Raw genomic sequence first — 22,866 nt, 5'->3', positions numbered from 1 at the left:
TAAAAAAATGAGGAAGATTTTTTTTGAGTAAGGATTGAGATGTTAAAAGGTATGGGAAAAGGGTATATTAAAGGTTTGAAGAGATAGGAGTTAAGGTTGAGATGTAGGTCTGACAGTCCAGTGATTATAAAATGGAGGAATAGAGAATTCGAATAAATGGGCGGTTGTAACGGCGATTCAATCGAGTCGGTCCACGATCCTAATATTACAGTTACCATCTGGGATCACGTGATAAAAATAGCACTTACACAATTCATTCACCCAAACACTTTTTGTATACGTAACAAACATCGAGTCAATTTTTTTTTAAACCACAAATCGTATTTTATTATTCAATTTTTAAAAGAAAACTAAAGTCTCGTTAGATAGAACTATATAATTTTAAATATTGTAAATATATATATATATATATAATATTATTTAAAGATAATAATTGTTACGAAAAGAGAACATGGATAGATGTATTTTTTTTTTAAAAAAAATATATATATTTGGTAGGGATTTGAATCACGAGATTAAGTTATCACATGATTAAATTTGTAAAAAAAAAATATTTTTGTATTTTGTTGTGACTTCGACCGACACTTAGAGAAATGCATTTCAAAAAAAAGTAGTGTTGTTAAATGGCGCTGAATTTGAGCCGATTCTTAGAAGCTGCTAACTAAATATTTTATCCAGAAAAGTATTACGGAAGCCTAGATGACACATAGGATTGAACATCTATCGGAGGAATCTCGACTCTCAGGCATTCCTTTTCCGGCTTACAATGTCGAGTTAAGTCGTTTTTTTTTAAAAATCGTCTCAAACCGAGCGGTTTAAACAACACTTATAAAAAAAGTATAATGTAAATATATTATATATATATATTAAAAAAACGCAATTTTATATAATTAAGTCTAAAGCATATAATATATATAAATAATTAAAAAAAATATATATATTGAAAAAAATGAGCTTTTAAAAAAAAATTTACTGCTAATGTAATATTATATAAAAGGAAGAATTTAGTAAAATGTATATTTTTAAATTTAAAAAAAAAATTGTTTTTTTTTGGGGGGGGGGGAGTAATTATTTATCAAGAATTTTTAAAAATTTTTTTACAATGCATATGGTGTTCAAGAAGTGCTAATTATCGGATAAAGAAGAAAAAAGGAGAAAACATTTATTTATCAGGTGGTGGAATAATTAAAAATCTTTAAATCTTTTATAAATTAAATTAATAAGTTTATAATTGCGAAAATATATTAAATGAAATAAATAATAAGAGGTAAAGGGGGGGGGGGGGTTGAGGAGATGTGAGAAAGAAAAAAAATGATGACCCCCCCTTCAGAGATCGGTATCGAACCAGCTGGCGGGTAGCTGGGACGGGGGCTGAGTGTACGGGGATTGGTGATGCTGGTGGTGGGGCATGTTGTTGGCCCCCACTTGGTTCATCACGTGATGGTGTTGTTGCCCGTTGGCGTTGAAATCTATAAGAGCGAGCGCGCAAAAAGAAAATGAATATTTTCCTATTATTTATACTATTACAAAAAAAATGTGAAACAAAGATGGGGTAGTGTCGTTAAAAGTCCCGATCGGGATCGTTTTTAAAAACCGAACCGCTGAAGAGTTCAGCCAAAATAATATTTATGCAAGCACTCGAGATCTGGCGAACAGATGTCCAAATCCTGCTGCCATCTACGAGCAAAATCTCCAGACGTACATAAAATATTTATTTGGCTAAAAATCGACCAGAATCGGTCTTCTCAAAAACCTTGGTTTGGGGGGGGGGGAAGCACAATATAATCGCGAATGTGTCACGTGACAAACAACCTTCAGAGAATATAATCGATAATTTTGGGGGTTAAGAAGTTTCTACGATCGAAAAACCACCTTAATTAAAGGGTAGAGACAATTATGGAATCCAATTGATCCCAAATTGGAACAAGGCCTGTACCGATATTGGAATGACCTAATCATATAAGATGTATATATAGCCCAGAATCGACACGAGATTAGCACGTAATTTTTTCGTGCTCGAACCACCTTGGAATAAGTTGACACAACATTACGACTTGCCATCAGAGACCTTCGTGGGCCTTAATTTTTGACACAGCCCGGCCCAGGCCTGCAGTAAAAAATTTTTTTTTAGCCCAAAGCCTGGCCCGTATCTAATGTTAAAAAAAAATCCCAAGTGCGACCCAAGCCCGTGATAAGTTTCAATTTCTCAAACCCACGGCGCAAGCCCATATCTAAAAATTTAATTTTTTTATTTATTCAATGAAAATAAACAGTATTTAAAATATATTTAGCAGTTGTTAAAAGATACTTTTTAAATGGATCTAGATACAGATATATCGTCTAAAATAATATCTAGATACAGATATTTTAATCAAAAATCTATCTAGATACAGATACAGAGACCACATTTATATATCTAGATACAGGATCTAGATACTTGTATATCTTGATCCTTTAACAACTCTGATATTTAGGCAATCACTTTGTTTACAATACTGAAATTTATTATCAATTAGAAGGAAAAAAAGGCAGTATTTCTTCAAATTAGCAACTATTTTAAATAATCTAAATTTAATAATTGTAGGCCCAAGCCCAGCCCATTAAAAAAAATTTTTTTTATATAAATCCAGGCCCGGCCCAGGCCTGCTAGAAAATATAATATTAGACAAATACACGACCGCCTGCGGGTCGTCCCGGCCCATGAAGGTCTCCGTCCGCTCGCTATAAAAGCGAAATTATTTTAAGGAAAGCACATTTATGAATCGGAAGATTTAAAATTTGTTTAAAAAAAACTGGATCAGTATTCCCCAATCCGATTCCAAGAACATTGGGATCGGTTTATGTGCCGCAGCCAAATCCTCCTTTAAAAAATTATTTTTGTTCGATAAACATGTTTGTAAAAAAATATCTCTCAAATCTCGTACCAATTCCGAAACACACATTTATAATAGGCCATTTTAAATAACGGTGCAGTCCCAATCGGGAACACAAATCACTAAAAAAAATTTTTGGACAATCAATATTTTTAAAATAAAATAAAATCATTTTTGTTCATCTCATAACTGTATTGTTGATTGATAAAATAAATCTTTATCGATATAAATGAAAATGTTCAGAAATAACTCAATTTTTGTGTTTGGATGACGTATATCAATTTATATAATTATAACTAAATAAAATGTGGGCAAAATTTTAGCCTCCCTAGCCATCATACCCCAGTGTTGTTAAACGGCTCGTTTCAAGCCGATTTGCTAACTCAGTATTCTAGCCAGAAAAATAGTGCCTAAGCCCTCGGGATTTGGCTAGATTTTGCTAATAGATGCCCAAACCTTTGCTTCCTTCTACAAGCAAAATCTTCAGGCTTGCGTATATATTATTCTAGAATGAAATATAGAGTTAGCCGTTTTTTAAAAAAATGGGCTCAAAACGAGCCGTTCAACAACACTTAAACCTTAGGAGATTATCAGGGGGAGGGGGGGAGGGGGGGGGGGTTATAGCGTGAAAAAAAACTGACCATTCAAGAGTGTCGTTTTTATCAATGATAAATTAAAAAAACTAACACGCACACAAACCTCCACGCAAAAAAAATAAATTAAAAACAATTTCTATTCGCATTCTACCTAATAAAAAAAATAGTAATAAAATGCATGAAAATTAACAAAATATTTTATTTTATAAAAAATGATTTTTAGGTAAAAATTTGATCAAAATTCATCGTTCTTCAAACAAAAAAATATCTTCAAATTTTTATTCCCCAAACCTGACCAATCCCTCGCACTTCATGCCAAGTAAGTCCCTGGTAGATTATACGTCATTTTATCACTCATTAGTTAGATGTACGATTTGAAGATGGTAAAATTAAGAAATACACATGTTATATATATACACGAAATAAAACAAACCCATCATATCTATCCTAGAATTTCCACCGCCACCATTTGGCATCATGATTCCGTTAGAATCTCCTCCAGTGCCTCCGAGCAAAAGCAGATTAGGGCCCGCGTTGCTATTATTTCCTATATCAGGTCCGCCTGCCCATCCGCCATTATTTTCCAAGAGTTGTCCGCCAACCATTCTGGCGGTCCCGTTGGAATAGGTTTGAGGAATCAGCTGTTGCGACATGTGCGGGCCTCGCTGCATCGAATGTTGAAGTTTAGGATTCTGTAAATGCTGGTACGGGTGATTAGCTTGTGGCATGTGCGGAGATCCTTGGTGAGGATAAATGGTATGGAGCATTTGGGGAGACCCCATGTATTCTGGCATATTGTGTTGGGGCCAGTTAGAGGGATTCATAATTTGGGGGTTATTAGAACTGTGATCGATTTGGCCAGGTGGGCCAGGAGGAGGAGGGGGGTTGAAGAGCGATGTGGTAAGTTCTAGGGAAAGTCTTTTCTTATATTCTTGGGGTTTGTCTTCCGACATCCTGAAGAGAAGGGCTGCTACGTAAGTGGCTAGCAAGTATGTTTTTTTTTAATGAAAGTCAAAATGAGAAAATGAACGGTGAAAAAAAATCTTACCGACGCCCTCGTTCCGAGAGTGAAGGAGATCAGTGAGGGGTGGGGCGGCACCGTGGGCTTCGATGAGATCAACGCCCTCTTTCTCCGCCCCCAGCTCGCATAACACGCCTGCGCACACCCTTTGAATATTTTCTATCTCGCTGTAGAGGAGCTGTTTTTTCGAGTAGATATTGTAAACAAAAATGATATAATATAAAAATTAAAATATGATCAGGTGTGACCACGATATGTCGGATACATTAAACTTTTCCGATAACTAAATATCATCCCCCCCCCCACCCCCGTTCAATTCAAAAAAATAGCAACCTTACCTAATTTTGTAGTTGAGGTGGTCTTATGGGGAATAAAAGGAACCTTCCGTTTTAAATTCAATTTGAAAATTAAAGTATTACATTCCCCTAGCAGGGATCAATATTATCTTCAAGAATGCAAAGAAATTTTGAGCTCCAAATGGGGAATACTAATTTAAGATTTAACAAAAAGTGGCAAACAGTTATACCTGGATGAAAACTGGGATAATGTTGAGTTCCCTTATAAAGGCCCTGTTGATAGCTTCCCTAGCCAGCACGTGCAACGCGCCAACGCAAGCCTCCACGATCTCTTCCATGATAACGTAGGTGTTATTGTTAGCGTTCATTGGCCCATCGTTATTGTTCGAAGGTTTCTAAAAATAGAGGTGCGGTTTAAAAAAAAACGTTTCAAAAGGTTATAATCCTTTTTTTGGATTGATATTTCATAACCCTAATTGGTAAAATGGATGATTATTAAGGTTCAGGACTGGGGTTAATTTGGCCTACATAAAATGACAATGTGTGATTAATCAAAAAAAAAAATGCCTATAAACATAAAAATATATGGATTGAGTTGACGCTCTTAAAAAAAATGATTTTAATTAAACAAATCAAAAAAAACGTATTTTATGATTTTAATTAAACAAATCAAAAAAAAACGTATTTTATGATTTTTATGAATTAATCAATACATTCGCATCTCTAAAATGGGAAGAAAAAAAAATCAAGCAATGAATGTTGTTATTTTTTTTTAAATAAAAATTTCTAAGTAAAAACCCTCTGGATGTTTTGGTGAGCATGCATGAGTATTTGAGCCAGTTTGGGAAAGATACCCTGTTCTCTCAGCATGGGGTGGTTCGAAGTGCAGCAGGCTAAATTCCTAATCACCCCTATCACGGCCTTGATAAAATAGAATGGAATTTATTGTAATATGACAATCATATTCTAATAATATTGATTTGTGCGGGTTGAAATATTGTGAATTCTCGCGATTTTCAACGCTAGGAATATGTGAACAATAACAAATTTATCCATAGACCCATCCTGTTAAAAGTCAAAAATAGGCCCATAGGGTTCTCCGATCCAATATATCATCAGTTGATTTTTTTTCGGATTTCATAAACGCTTTTATTCACAAAATAAGACAAGTATCAAATGTTCAACTTTGCAACGATGATATAAAGATAAAAATGAAATGAAGGAATTAATCACGAAACAAAATCGTAAACTTTTATCAGAGGCCAAGAGGAAGAATTAGGGTTGAGAAGCTTGACCAACAAGGGGATCCCGTTGTGGATCCTGACAGCGTTCTGCGCGGCTTCGCACTCGAGGTGCCTGCTAGTCACGTGACGAAGGGCGCATACCTATTCGATCGTGCATTCAATAATATACACTTCTTTTTTTTTAGGAAAAATATAATTCCAACCTCCAACGTTAGTAAACTCGAAAAATTCGTAAAAAATATTTTTTAAAAAAAAGTTACATATAAAATACTTACAAGGTAACTAGAGTTACATTAACAAAACTACCCATCATCTTTTTTGCTTATGTAATATTATTATATTTACGGCTGTCTCAGTGATTTCCTCGCGGTCCCAATGAGCGTGAATCGCTTGCAACAACGCCTGAACGCCCCCGCAGTTGAAGAGGACGAGCTTGTTGTTTTGATTGTTGCAAGTGAAATTGGATAGTATCCCCGAAGCGCAAATTACGAAATTGATGTCGGAGCAGCACAACAATCTGACCAGCGTTTGTAGGAGGGAATCCAAATTTTCCTGAGTTTAAAAATTAAACGAACCGTTACAAAAAGAATGTATCGAAAAGACGGGTAACCCCCTTACTAAAAAAAAAGTAGTAAGATATGACAGCGTTACTCTGATAAGTCGGGTAATTATCTTTCTAGCCGATTAAGAAATCTGCTAAACCCCTGTAGATTGTGCCGAATTAGACGGAATTCTGCCATTATCCAACCCAACAATCTTAAAATCTCGGTGGTGCTTAATAGTCCCTGCTTTTCTTAATGAGAGTTAAATGAGGGGAAGTGAACAATATATAGTGGGCATCGATCAAATGATATTCTATGATCAGATCCTGGGGGGGGGGGGGGGGTAAGGGGGTTGCCATGATTAACATATGTTTTATCGAAAAAAATATCGTTACACCTCATTTTAATACATTTTTTTTAATTATTTGCCAAATTTTCATTTATTATAAATGATTTTATATGTTATTATTAACCTGAAATTACATTTTTTTGATAATAAATAAAATATAAACGGGGGGCAGAAATAATTATATTGATTTTTATATTTTATTTTAATCGTTGGTAATAAAATATTAATTACGGATGAAGTTTGTACGCGTGAATTCTAGTTAAGTTAAAAAAAATAATTAATTAATTTAATTAAAGATAAATATAACATTGTTTAATATTAAAATTCAATATTTTTTTTAAAAAAAATTAAGTAGAAATGAAATGTTATTAAAATATCATAAATGGCAAAAAATTAAATCGTCGGTCTAGCGTTGGAGTGGCTCCACTTGATATTTTCAAAATTTTTGAGTTAGAAGTGGATAATATATATATATATAAATAAAAACTAGATTAAAAAAAACATTAATATTTGCCGTTGTTATAGCTCTGTCAAAATTGATCAATAACCTTTTTCCTATATATTTTGATTTTAAACTTCAAGGTTAATTTTCTCATTTTTTTAAACATTCGCGCAAGCGGAGCACTCCGATTCTAGGCCGACAAAATTTTGATAACACGAAGATAAAATACTTTTCAAATAGTTTAAAATATTACTGATCTAACAACGATATTTATACATATATTTAATAGGGAAATAGGTTTGACGAAATTAAAGAAGGAATTTAAGTGATTGATTAGATTAATAACTTTGTTTTTAAATTGTTATTTTTTTTTAAACTTTTTAATCTGATTTAAATCAAAAAAATTTTGATTTTAATAAAATAAGTAGCTATTTAAATCAAAAAAAATCTTGATTTCGATCAAATAAATAGCTATATATATATAAATCATGATTTTTGCCAACCCTATCCCTTGAATAAACATAGAGTTCAAGGGTGAAAGACAATGCGACGTTTACAAAAAAATTCTTATATCTGTCTTAACTTCTCACAATCGATGCTCAATTTGGGTAGGAACAATCTGAACTAGACCAAAGACTCTTTTTCACTGATCAAGACTAAATAATACATACATCAAGAACAAACAAACCTGTCTAATGGCGGCGTCCGATAGGTTCCTAATGGCCCACAAGCAATTCTGCACCAACCTGTGAGAGTTGTTATTCAGATGCATGGCCAGAGCTTGCAAACCTCCTAAAGAGGAAAATATATATATATGTGTTGCGAGAAAAGTTAATAAAAGGGCAGAGAAAAACTTAATATTAGAATGGTGGGGAATGGGGAGTCCAATAATGCTTCCCAAACTAGTGCATTAGGCATTTTGCGTTGCGATCTAAAAAGGAATTAATAAATAAAATAAAACGCGCGCAAACTTGTTTAAATTGAGTGGGCATCGAAAATTGGGGTTTAGGAGAGAAAGAGTTAAAAATTGGCGGGAAAAAAGAAGAAAATTAAGTTAAAATTAGATTTGAATCAAACAAAGATGACTAGAGTTTAGGGGAAAGAATAGTATAAAAGGGAAGGGAAGAAAAGTTAGAATTAAAAGAAAATTTTTTTTTTTCGTTTTAAAGAATCCGAGTAAAGTTTGTTCCAATAAATTCTAAAAAAAAAACCAAGAAAAAGGGTAAAAATGTTGTGTTTATTTTATAAATCAGATAATTACGCGAGTTCATGTCTTTTTTGTGTGTATCATAATTTAGTTGTTAGATAAGTAAGTGAGTTAAGAACTAGTTTCAGTATATTATGGGTAGGGCTGTGCCGATATTAAATATCGGATCGGATCGGTACCGATACCCGTAAAAACCCGATCCGATCATTTTACTAAAAAATGCAGTTCTTAAAACTTCTGAGTAATGAAACTTTGAATTATTAATTACATCATATTTATTATTTTTTAAATAAAAATAAAATATTTATAAAAAAAATAAAATAAATTTTTCCGAGTTTCAGTGCGTTTCTATTTTACATTAATAATATTTTCTAAATAAATGCAAATGTTATTTATTTTTTTTTAAATATATTTTAAAAGTTTTTTTTTATATAAAAATAACACCAATTTTTTATTATTTAATACTTTTTAAAATAAAAAGATTTATTTTAAATATGGTTTTTTTTTCTGAATTATGGCAATATTTTGATAAAGATAAAAGAGAATTTTTGCAAAATGCGTTAATCTGCGGGAATTCTAATTTAGCGGGGAGGAAAAATGAAAATTTCATTTTAATACAACAAATATTCGGAAACATTTAAAGCCATTCCATCAAACGGAATTCGAAAACAAAAAGAACGAGAAATATTAGAGAAAAAAACAAATCAAATTATTTGAGCCCTGAAAGTTGGCCAACAATATCAGCCATTCTTAATAAAACTAATATTTGGAAATATTCTGGTCCCTTTGCCTGAAAATCTAAAAAAAAAATCTAATACATTATAATTTTATATGTTAAATATTACAATTTTATATAACCAACGTAAAATGATATATTTTTATATTTATTTTATATATTAAATTATATTTGAAAATATAAAAAAATTAAATTAAATGCACAATTCTTTTGCATAAAAAATATTGATTTCTTAATTACATTGGGTTCGAAGATAAATATCGGATCGGTTTTGAACCAATATCGGAGTTGGTGAAAAATATGTGGATCGGCACACCCCTAATAATGGGATAGGTAGGAGAGTTGGGATTTTTTATTTGGTTGGGTAAATTGGAGGGGTTCTCTTTTAATAAAGTATAAGAGAAATCGTTTTTTTTGAGCATCATTATAGGGGAATGGGGTATATAAGGGCCGAGGCATATATACAGGATAGCAAACCTTAAATTATTAATAAGAATGATACGGTGCTGGATTTTCCGAGGCTTTGAAGTGCAAGTGTCAATACAACCAAGAAGATTGAGGACTGTTGGGCACGAATGGGCAGTTTTGATCACACCGACCAGAGTAGAACACCGGTGCTGTTATCATTGCAGGAAGAGGGGGCATATAGTAAATCAATGCACGCCAGTCCAGAAACTCTGGCGTCAAATACGCATCAGAGCCTCCAATTCTCCAGAGTTCACAGTTTCTCCATCGTCATTCCCGTTAGTTATCTCTGTGTTCTCTCCAGCGTACTCCTCATTATCCCCCACTTCCGGTGTCTCTCGATCCCAATTTCCTCTTCTCGGCTCTTCCCTCGGCCATGCTACCATTCCCTACGTCACTTCGGCGTCTTCCGTCTCTGTTCCGATGTCAGCATGCCTCTCCTCTTCCTGATGCTCATACATTGGTCTTTCCCTGAATGGACATTGATTTACTATACGCCCCCTCCTCCTGCAATGATAACAGCGCCAGCGTTCTACTCTGGTCGGTGTTACCATCTGATCAAAGCTTCCCGTCTGGGCCCAACAATCCGTCGTTCGGCTTAATGGGATCGCCACCTGCACTTCAAAGTCTCGGAAAATCCATTGATTCATTCTTATTCGTAATTATAGGTTTATTGATATATCCTGTATACATGTCCCGGCCCTTATATACTCCATACACCTATAATGATGCTTCCCCCAAAAAAAGGCGATTTCTCTTATACTTTATTAAAAGCGAACCCCGCCTATTTACCCAACAACAAAAATAGCAATCCCAACTCACCTACTCATCTAATAATCCCAAAAACCAATTCTAAACTCACATATTTATCTAAATAAATACTTCAACAGAAATTCTACCTCACAATCACCTATTTAATAAACTAATACACACATATATCATCTGATTCTAAAATTAAACACAACAAGTCGAGAATTTTATTTTAAAAAAAAAATTTTTTCGAAAACGGTTTGGCGTTAAAAACGCTCTATTTGGAAAGCGCGGTAAAAGGAACGCCCTGAACGGCCCTTTTCAACGCCACGTTTATAAAACGCTTACAAAAGGCTCAAAATTAAAAGGTCCGTTGCCTATCTTTTACCATTAAAAAGAAAGCGATTTTGAAACGCAGCTTTAAAAAGCGGTAAACCATAACTGGGCTCAAGGAATCAGGGATAAATAAATTTGATTGAACAATTTTTGTCAAAAAAAAATATGGCGTTAGTTCGAACTTTGTCTGATAACCAATCAATTTTTATTTACTACGAGCATATATACTTTGTAAGAGAAAAAGCTATAAAAAAAATCTATTATTTTTTAATTGGTTAGATAAAATAAAGAGACGAGAACAAAATACGACAAAATATCGAACCGGCTTGCAAGATGGCGGGCTTGTTGTTGGGGCAAACGGACAAGACCTTCAGAACACGCGACGTCGTCCACAACACCTTTTCGTAATTGTACGTTCTCATTATGCGGATAAGTTCCAGAGGCCCGCCATTGGATAGAATCATCAGCTGTTTTATTATAAAATATTTTGATTTTTTAAAAAAAAAATAAAACCGCGAAATATATTGGCGCAAATAACTATCGATCTCCTCTTATTCTACATTTATCGTTATAAGTTCAGCATCTGTGATAGGAATATTTTTGGCGTTTCTAACGGAAAACGCGTTTATTTAGGATATCACGATCGAAGTCAAAGATAGGTATAAAGAAGAATCAAAAAACTTGAGGGCTAAATCAAAAATATTTCTGAACTAGTGCTGTTAGAGGTATCAACGTGATCCGATTCTTAGAAGCGGCTAACTAATATTTTATCCAGAAAAAAAAGTATTCAAGCCTAAATACGTTGCTCAAAGATGGCACATAGGATTGAAAACATTTATTGGCGAAATCTCAGGCAATATTTTCCTGGCTATAATGCTGAGTAGTTAGCCGTTTTTAAAAATGGACTCAGAGCCGTTTAAAAATGACCCACCTCACACTCCCCTTATTTTTTAAAAAAATAATAATGATGCATATATTTTTAAAATCACAATCACAGTAGTTATGATAAAAAATAAAATAATTTTCAATTCTTCTCGTTGGTGTTGTATGGACAATAATTAAAACAAGATACAAATTGTTTGAAATAAATACCCGATAGATACTATTCGGTAATGGTAAGTCAGCCCTAGCTGTACCTACTTATGTTTCTTATAGATTTAGAAACCTATCTATTTTAATCTTAATATATATATAATTTGATTTAAGTCATTGGCGGAAACCCCAGCAGTTTACGTTCTAGGTATTTGTCGGTGCCAAATATCCAAATTTTTAACTGCTGATATTCTAGGGTCTGTATTAGACCCCACAAATAATATCAAGGCCTCGGGTGGTCAACTAAATTTTATTTAAAGAAATGATCATCGAAAATTTTGAAGCGAGTTTATGAAATAGGTCAGGAAGAGATGATACAAGCATTTCGAAAGTTTAAAGATTATTTTCTTGAAATTTACATTTAATATATCATTTTTAACACTTAAAACTAAACTAATTCTGTTCCAAATATATCTTGATAATTAAAAAAAATATAAATATAAATAATATAAAAAACCTTGCTTTCTTGGTTGCCATAAGCGAGAATCTGCAAGCAGTCAGTGGTTATGGCGAGAAACTTAACGTTGTCTTTCCTCAGCAATTCCACCATTTTCTGAATTCCGCCACAAGTCCGAACAGCAGCCTTGCTGCCATCTTGATGGAGAAGCAGGTTATGGATCGTTGTTATGGCATAAAACAGGACTGATTCTATCCGCGAGCTAAAAAATGACAAGATATGTAATATTTTCCTTCAAAAAAATATGAGTGACTTTAACACCTTATGTGTGATAATTAAAATCTTCCAACAATTAAAACATCCACTAAACAAACAAACAAAAAGTTTAAAGTAAAAGAATAAAGTACAAGTTTACAAAAAAAAATGGCAAAGCATTTTATTGTCGAATTTCTTAAATAATAAACTCGGGTTATAACCGATATTTTTTAATTGTATTATGATTAATTCACATCCCATATTTAAAACTAAAGATTTATGGGGGAATATGAAATAAATAAAATCCCCATTCATTCATAAAATATTAAAGATTACCTGAGTAACTTCACCAAGGCTGGTATCCCTCCACTTTTGAATATAGCTGCAAGACCTTGTTTGTGATGGGATATATTGTAAAGGGCACCCACCAAGCTTTTCATGATCTCGTTGGTGTTTTCCTCCTCTTCCTCCCCCATCCCTTCAGCATTTGTCCCATCTTTGTTCCCAACGTTAAAATAGGAGGTGCTGCTCAATGCGTTAAGCAATGCTGATACCTGTTTTTGTGGTATTATTGTAAAAATTCATAGATATTCAATGTTGAGTTTTATATATTGATTGTTAATTTGAGTTATTGACATATAACATCAAAATGTTTCATGTCATTTTTTAATTTAAATAATGTTGTCAAACTGATATATATACACATGTACTAACATATATGAGTAAATATTCTTATTTAAAAAAACAACAAATTGCTATTAATACCAATTCATCAGCACTTTTGTTGAGGAGAATAGCCCTTCTTGCAGCTTCCTTCTTGGAGAGTCTGTGAACCAATGCGGCAGCCTTGCCCACCAAAATCTTATCTATGTTTGTTGAGTTAGGATCATTGGAAGCATTGGTTAGCAGCTTTACCAACTCTGGTAAGGCTCTGGAACTTAGTTCTGCGTCATCCTATTGTAATGTTCGTACAAAATAAGTTTAAATTAAGAGACAAAATTAGTTTTACAAAAGAATATTAAAAATATTGTATAGTGAGGGGAGAACCAATATTTGTTAGATATCATCTTAACCTAAGCCTTTCCCTTTTCTCTAAGCTATGATTCTATTATATAGTAAATTAAAAACTAATTCAACATCAAAAATGATATGGTGGCAACCATGTGAAAATAATATTTTGATTAAAAAAAAGGGAACCTGATAATTGATCAAATTTCCAACAGCATGCTTGAGAATTTGAGAAGGCTCTGCCAATCTTTGAACAGCAGTCATATCTTCCCCTTCAAAATGGGTGGAGGGTATTTCCATTCCCTCATCCATGGTTTCAGGAAACATAGCTGCTCTGATTCTTTGTCCTCTAGTCTGATTAAGTACTTGACTTATGTCTAAATTTCAAAGTGATATAATGGTTATATTTATTTTATAATGTAAGATTAAGTTATAATCTAAACCTTGCCCCCATTCGTAATTTTGCAAATTGACATTGTTATAGTTGTTTGATGGATTATGAGGTTGGAGCGTGGTATTCATCTCATCCATACTTGCCAGATGCCCTGACATTGATGGAGCCTAATTAAGTAACATAATTATAAATTTATCAAAAATTTATAATTATATTATGTATATTGAGTCTTAAGAACTTACTCGTGTATTCATCTCCGACTGTATTCCAGAATCTCCCATATAATGATTTTGTTGCCATAGTAAAGTTTGTTCCTTAGAATTTTGCATAGGTAACCCGTCTTGAATATCCATATATGTTGGGGCAATAATCTGCGACTGATTTTGATAACTCATCGTAATAAATTTCTCTTGACGATGATTTATCGGTAAAAATTATTGTTTCAGTAATAGTCCAATAATAATTACTAGTAAAGCTAAAATAACGTTAATTAAAAACACATATAAATTTATTATTTATAATAATTGAATTGAACTTTATCACAAACACATATTATTATATAAAAAAAATATTTATTTACTTAAAATAGGTGAGCCGTGAAAATTTTCATGGTGGTGAATGTGAACAATAACTTTTTATTTATTTATCATATGCAAAATTGACCATATGTTAACAAATGGTGATTTATATTTTAATGTGAAAAATATAACCTATTATATAAAATAAGTTTGTACTTTTTGTATAATAATCTTACGACTTGATACAAATTATTTAAAAAAACCGATATATTAGAAGTACTGATAATTATTAATTATAATATTTGTAATATCGAATAATAAGGTTTAAAAAAAAGAATTAATATTATTTGACTTTTTAATATTAGTTATTTTATATCTATATTTTGAGATATTTATTTGGAGATGATTAGATATTTAAATATTCCAAGCTATTGAGAAGTTATCAGACATCAGTTTATTTTTCCTTATTTATACTCCGCGAAGTTTATTGAAATTAGCTGAAATTTTCTAACCGAATTTAAATGTTGTCAAATGTGTGCTTCCAGAATGAATCAGTAAATTATTAACTAATTTGTGTTAAATAATGTTAACTCACAAATTTAGAGAAAATTGGAAATAGTATGGTTAATACTATAATTCTGCCTACCTTCGTCATTTGTCGGTGCACACATGAACTAGCTCCATATATAATTTATAACAAACCTCCTATATAATTAACAAATATAGTGATTCACAATATATTACATTATAAACATACATAAATATTTTTATTATAATAAAAATATATAAGTAAAATCATTCAATTATAAATATGATTTCTAATTTACTAAATAATGCAGGATCACTCAATAGCTCCAATTAGTTCCTTCACCAAATGAAAAATGTTGGATTAAACAATGGGAAAATTGTTAACATCAATAAACTTACATACAAAGACTATCAAAGTTTTGGTTACTTTGTAATTTAATTTTGGAAATTAGACTATTTAAGATTTAGACTCGTTAGGATGGGCTAATTATTTAACCTTATCCAAGAAATAAATGCAGTTCTAGACTATAGAAGAGTCCGTTTAATTATGTTATTTGTATTTGACTATTTTGTTTTTGTTAATATATCACGTTTAAAATTAATTTTTTACCGTAAAGTAACTTTTTTTTGTCGATTGATTTTTGTTATTTCTTTTATTTTACATTTTAGTATTATCAATTAACTTTTCTTATTTTAAATTATTTAATACTTTATTTTATGTCTTAGGGATACTTTATTATCATTCGATTGCTTTTTATGTGTCCCGAAGATTTATTTTATTTTAATGATGATATTAACGACATTATATATATAGTGGGTATAACAACGATAAAGAGAAAAGAAACAAAATGTAATATTTGGATATAGAATAATGTACGATATATATCTTGTGATAATAAAAATTCTATTACCGCTTATTAAAACAGTTGTATTTATATAGATAATTTTATTGTTTTATAAACATTTATTGTGGAATAGAATACAAAAAATATATATCATAAAAAGTGTAATAATTCATATAAATTATCATTTTGGTTACATTACAATATATGTAACATTTAATTTTATATTTTATAGAGGGTAATTTATGACTTAAATATTTTTCATGAAAGGATTGTTTTACAGATTTAGAAGATAACTGTAATAAATTATATAAAATATTATTTATAGATATTTTATAAAAAAAAGAATAGAACATTCGAATTAAAAATTAATAAATATGATGTGATTATTTTAAAATTAAATAAACGATATATATATTAAAATAGCTAATAAGTAGTCGTAGTCGTTTTATTATAAATGGCGACGATTTCGCTCGCGTCACGTACTTTATTAGAATCAGAGAAACACCTCCGATTGATAAAGAAGTTCGAGCAATTTTATTTGATATTGAAAAATTTTATTCATTTATTTATGGTAGAAAATTTTTACTTCCAACTGATCATAAACCATTAGGGCGATTATTTGGGGAGAAACGTGATTTATCTAAAATTTCTAATAATCGTTTGACAAGTTGGGTCTGGAAGATGGCTTCATATGATTTTAAAAATGTAATCGCTGACGCATTATCAAGGCTTCCGTTATTAGACACGGAAGAGAATCAAGATTCTAAACATGCTTTGGATATTTGAATTAATTTGGATGATATGCAATTATCTGAAAATATTTTACGAAAGGAGTCGAAGCAAGATTTAATATTAAAAAAGTAGCAATACACATTCAGCAAAGTTGGCGAAAAGAGAAAGAAATAGTTAATTTTTATAATCGACGGGAAGAGCTTTCTCTCGATCGTGATTATAGAATGGAATGGTTATTCCTTATAAATTAAGAAATGCAGTGTTAGGAATGATTCACCGAGGACATCCTGTGGAAAATGTACTGAAATCTATTTTTAGATTGTATTGTTGGTGGTCCAGATGTGATGTTGATATAGAAAATTTTATCAAAATATGCTTTGGATGCCAGAAAAATAGACCTAGTATTCAAGAAGTACCTCTATATTCTTGGACTGTTGGTACGGAATCTTGGGAGCGAATCCATATTGATTTTGCTGGACCAGTAGATTCGCGACATTGGCTAATTGGTGTCGATTCCTATTCCAAATGGTTAGAAGTTGATCTAATGCAGAATACCTCTGCTGATGCTATGATAAAACGATTAAAAAGATGATTTGTTAGGTTTGGAATACCCAAGTACATTGTGCCAGACAATGGACCACAATTCCTATCTGTAGAATTCTCTAGGTAATGTGATTTAAATAACATATGTCATATATGTTCGGCACCCTATCATCCAAAAACTAATGGATTAGCTGAACGTACAGTACGAACTTTGAAAGGTATTATGCAACGAGAGATTTAATTAGTGATCCCGAAGAAGCAATGACACAGGTATTAACAACCTACCGATTAAGAGAGCATAGCTCCACAGGGAGATCTTCTGCCAAGATTATGATTGGTAGGCAATTGAAAACAAGCTTGGATTGGATCAGACCAAATGCTGAACGAAATAGAAAAGGCAAATGATAGACAAAGCCATTATCATAATTTACATTCGAAAGAAAGAGGATTTGAAATTTCACAACCTGTGTGGTTAAACAATGAGTATACCAATAGTTGGAGAGAGGGAGTGATCAAAGAAAGAACAGGACTCTATTCTTATACTCTTGAAACTCCCGAAAAAACATTGCGAAAGCATGCAGATCAGTTAAGAAATCGTTAAATTATTCCAACTCATGAAAGTTCTTCGGAAGTTACGGAAATGGTTGTGCCAGTGAATGAAGCAGATACAAACACCACATTACGTTGCTCATCAAGAAACCGTAAACCTACAAAGAGGTTTATTGAGGAAATCTAACCTTAAAAAGTTTGAAGGAAATGTAATAAATTATATAAAATATTATTTATAGATATTTTATAAAAAAAAGAATGGAACATTCGAATTAAAAATAAATAAATATGATGTAATTATTTTAAAATTAAATAAACGATATATATATCAAGTCGTTTTTTTATAATAACTAACATATAAATATATAAAAATGCCCCACCTCCTTCAAAAAACTTTATATTATTGCATTTTCGTAGAGTCATTCGATATAAAAACTTATGTTATTGATATGTGTTTGAATTTTTGTATTGTTTCTTATTAATGTTTTTTCTACTGGTTTTCACATTAACTAACATATGACAAAACATCACTGGAATCAACCCCTCCTTAAAACCTATACTTACCCTTTACCAAAAAAAATTTCAGCCGCCTTATAGGAGGCGATATTCCCACGTCATTAATTGCAAGTTTAAATTTGTAATAGTAATCCCCATATATAATTTTTGAAAGAATAACTTAAATTATCAATACTACAATCTATCAAAAAATTGTCAGAGTGAAATTATCTTTTATTTAGAATGAATATATTCTCCTTGTTTATTGTTAGATGCAACATTAAGTACTATTTGGTTTCTGATAGAATCGCTAACCCTTTTAAGTTACAAAAAAATATAGCAGAAATCTATCCATGGACATTTTTATTGGCAATATATTAATTTAGATGTTTGCAATATAATGTATATTATAATAGGTCTGTAATAAAAGTATAAATATATTTAGAACTATTTTTCCCCAATTTCATCTAATAATAATTATAAAAAACCTCCCAATAAATTTACGTCTTAATCTAACCCCCTCGAATGCCTACCCGTTACCCATTTAAAAACAATATGGAAGCAAACTGCATTGGTCAAAGAGTAGCAAAACCTTCTTGACATCTATATGAAAAATCTTGTGGATTCGATAATATTCTTTGACTAAAATCATTATTTATAATCTACCCCATTAGGTAAATGTAAGATGATTTATAAAATATTAAAAAAAATAAGAAATGAAATCAAAATTCCTTTAAATCTTTCTAGATTCATATCACATATATACCATAAATGTTGAATATTCTTATTAAAATAAAAATTCAAATTTATTTTGTATTCTTTTTTTTGTTTGTAAGAAATTTATTTTATATTTTATTACCTTATTACCTTGCTTAGTCTTATTCTTATTATTTCGTTAAATTTATTTTTATAATTTATTTTAACCTTCGTAAACTTAATCATATAAATTATATATGTATAAATCCAAAACACTTTTAAATTTTAGACTCACAAAAAAATTGTTATATTATAGAAATTAATATATTATATATTTTGGTTAATAAATAGTATATGTTTATAATGTAACGCACATTCATTTAATTCTGTTTATTCGAATCGCGCATTCATTTAATTAATAACTTATTCAAATTATATTTTTATTTTAGTTATACTTTTATTTTATATGTTAACCTTTTTAATATTATATTCTAATTTTAGTTTGTATAAAAGTAAATAAATAGTAGATTGAAAAAGTAAATAAACGAACATTTTAATATTTCTTTATTTTAGTGTTCCGAGGACGGTCTACCTTCTTTCTTTCTTCAAAAATAAACTTACATAGTTTTTAAAACCTTGTCACACTTATTTTACACATAAATAGTTCTTGTAGGATTTGTAGTTCAGTGTTTGTAATAGCTAAATAGCTCCATTTTTTAAAAAAAAACGCTTGACCCAAGATTTCGGCTAAAAAATACTACGCAAGTCTGGTGATTTTACTCATAGATAGCAGAAATCTTTGAACATCTATTTTGCTAAATTTCTAATTTAAAATTATATCTTAAAATCCCCAAAAAATCGAACAGGTTTAATAACATTATACGAAATGTTTAATCTATATATTTTTTTAATTTTTTTCTTGCAATCTTTATTTATGCTAGTAATGTTTTGTTTTTCTTCCGTTATTCTCTTTATTTAATTCTGACTTCTATTTCTCATTTATTGTGTACATTGTATTATTAATAATATTCCTTTGTTTAAAAAAAGATAAATAAATTAATTATAATTTTAATTAATTTTACCTTTTTTTATTTATATCCAATAGTATTTCTGCCGTACTTAGCAATGATTATATATAATCGGTGCCAAGACCAGACTCAAGACCTTCCTTCCTATCTTCCTTCCTTCCTTCCTTCCTTCCTTCCTTCCTTCCTTCCTTCCTTCCTTCCTTCCTTCCTTCCTTCCTTCCCTCTCCTCTCTCTCTCTCTCTCTCTTCCTTCCTTCCTTCCTTCCTTCCTTCCTTCCTTCCTTCCTTCCTTCCTTCCTTCCTTCCTTCCTTCCTTCCTTCCTTCCTTCCTTCCTTCCTTCCTTCCTTCCTTCCTTCCTTCCTTCCTTCCTTCCTTCCTTCCTTCCTTCCTTCCTTCCTTCCTTCCTTCTTTCCTTCCTTCCTTCCGAAAAAAGGGGCAATTTACTAATACATACCATAATATGAGCTCATACATATTAAAAGAAAATTCATATGGAAAATTTTTCCAACATTAAATAATCATTTTTTTTTCAGAGATGTATTTTTCTGTTAAGATATTAAATTATATTATTAAATATACTATTCAAAGAATAAGGAAATTATTTGATGTTTATTTGTGTTTTAATACCAAATTCCCTGTATTACTCGGGGAAATTAAATTTAAAAGTATTATCTTGAGTTGGTATGAAAAGTTCGGGAGTATTATTAAAGTAACTAATTACTCCTTTAGGGAAGAAAATAAGTGTAATACCATTTAGATAAAGTAGGGACATAATTATAAACTAATGTTGGGGACCAAAAATATGCAACAAATAAATACAAAGAAGGATAGAAAATAAATTTAATTCTAAAGTAGTAAAAATCTAGAATAAAAAAATTCCAAATAGAAATCTAATCCAAATTGCTAAAAAGTACTAATAAATTTTTATACAATAGAGGGAGAAAAAGTTCGCTTTGTGGAGGAATTTTTAACAATTTCCTATTTCTAATTGGAAAGATTGGAATTAAGTGGCAGTTGCCCATTTGCCCAGCCTGAATAGGAATCTAATTTTTGCGTGCTTTTCCCAATGTATCGAACAAAAATTATCCGTTACTTTTCAAATTATTTTCTTAAAATATGTTCATTTTTTTTTCAATGTAATTGTTTCTATTAGTGTTGTTAAATTACTTAGCGTTGACCATCTCTATTGTAGTCAAGCTTTTAGCCCCAAAAAATCGAATTAAGATTCTAATGTGAGTCTCAACTTGAATATTGATTCGAATATTTTTGGATAAAAACAAGGCTACGGTGTTTTTATAGTTGTCTAACGTTAGGTAGTTTAACGACACTAGTTTCTATTATGTTCATTTTATTCTTTTTTTTAAATATATTTAAATGTAATCATGTAATTGTTTCGACATAATTACTTTTTTTTTATTTTTCATAACTTATAAAAAAGCAAAATATAAGAAAATGTAATTGAAGATATTTTTTAATTTAAAAAATAAATACAAAATATAATAAAAATTTAGTTTAAAAAATATTTTCACTGAACACCATTTACAGAAAATGTGATTTGCTAAGATATTTTTTTATTTGTGGATGTAAAGAAATAATTTTTCTTTTTCAATACAGATATTTTTATCATAATCTTAAAATTTTAAAAGATAGGCTCAAACAATACTTTTGTGCAAATTCGAATCATATAAACGAAAATGATATATCACTAAAATATTTAACCAATGGCCATACTTTGTTTGAAATACAAATAATATATATAATAATAAATTCTAATAGTTTAAGATTAAAAATAATAACATTAACAAAGTAAAATTGTTGATAAATCTAATCCAATGACATATAATAATACCTAAGGCCGCATTCATAGTGGATCCGATACGACACGACTTAACAGCTGATCGATTTTTAAAATCTGTTGATGAGATCAATATTTTTGTAATAATATTAATTTTGTCTTTAATTCTATACATGATAATAAGCTAAGAAATATTGGTTTTAATAAAGAAAAAGTGATTCTCATAAACCGATTTTAAAAATTGATCAGCTGTTAAATCGTGTCGGATCGGATCCACTATGAATGCGGCCTAAAGCGTCGTTGAATTCAAATCAGCTGGATCCGCCATTTTAGTAACTCATAAGATAATTATTCTCATGTTAAAAACTAGTATTAAATTGACATCTTTGTTCCTTATCATCTCCTCGACAGACATGGGAATAAATTGGCCTCTCGTTTTAAATTTTTTATAAATAATGATATAACGGGTAACCAAAATGGCGTCCACAGCTGTTTTTCATTGATGCTACACTTTTAATGAATGCGAGTCTAGTTATTATTATATCTCATTGGATCTAATCGGCTTTTTAGAAATTGTTTTACATATCGGATAGAAAAAAAAATCTAATTATTATTCAAACTCTTTCACTTTATAGTAATCGTTTTCAACTCTGTGTATCAGGTTTTTTAAGATTTAAAATTCCAAATTGCTAGGGGTACGTAGTGCAGTTTTAATTACTTTTTATTGCTCAATTTTTCTTTGTTTGTTACTGGTAAAGATTTGTTAATTTTAGCATACAATTTAAATTAATCATTATTTTATAAACGGTTTGAAGGAAGGAAGGAAGGAAAGGAAGGAAGGAGAGGATAATGAAAATGACGAGTTATAGATTACACGAATAATTTCTAAATGGTACTTAATATTGCATCTATTTACCTTTGAAAATTATATAGAAACTTAACTAAAACTAGTAGATTAACTTTCAACATTAGATATTTTAGCATATAGCCCTAATGATTGGCATGACACTAGAGGTTAATATACATGATATGTATATAAGATCGTAATAATTAAGACACGGGGTCGTATTGACAGAATCTTTTAAAATCACTCTAAACTTTTTATTTAATTTAAATAATATTATTCATAAAAGA

At 30.6% G+C, this 22,866-nt stretch overlaps 1 protein-coding gene across 1 annotated transcript; it reads right to left on the bottom strand.

The window, feature by feature from the left end:
- Nucleotides 1–1,044: 1,044 nt before the first annotated feature.
- On the bottom strand, nt 1,045–14,690 carry LOC135922463 (catenin beta-1-like). The gene is made up of 16 exons (XM_065456830.1): nt 14,584–14,690; nt 14,246–14,478; nt 14,053–14,170; nt 13,799–13,986; nt 13,367–13,555; nt 12,938–13,155; nt 12,407–12,608; nt 11,180–11,324; nt 8,052–8,155; nt 6,376–6,582; nt 6,037–6,171; nt 5,585–5,707; nt 5,017–5,181; nt 4,518–4,668; nt 3,903–4,451; nt 1,045–1,469 (listed from the first exon to the last, which is right to left on the bottom strand). Exons 2-16 carry the CDS (start codon nt 14,396–14,398, stop codon nt 1,327–1,329), a joined length of 2,790 nt encoding a protein of 929 aa, XP_065312902.1. The 5' UTR covers nt 14,399–14,478; nt 14,584–14,690; the 3' UTR covers nt 1,045–1,326.
- Between the last annotated feature and the right edge of the window lie 8,176 nt (nt 14,691–22,866).

The sequence above is a fragment of the Gordionus sp. m RMFG-2023 genome, chromosome 1 (genome assembly GCF_954871325.1).
Source record: "Gordionus sp. m RMFG-2023 chromosome 1, tfGorSpeb1-WG-v2, whole genome shotgun sequence".
NCBI classification, from domain to species: Eukaryota; Metazoa; Nematomorpha; class Gordioida; order Chordodea; family Parachordodidae; genus Gordionus; species Gordionus sp. m RMFG-2023.
The sequence above is the reverse complement of the archived record's forward strand: the minus strand, read 5'-3'. Positions and strand labels throughout refer to the sequence as shown.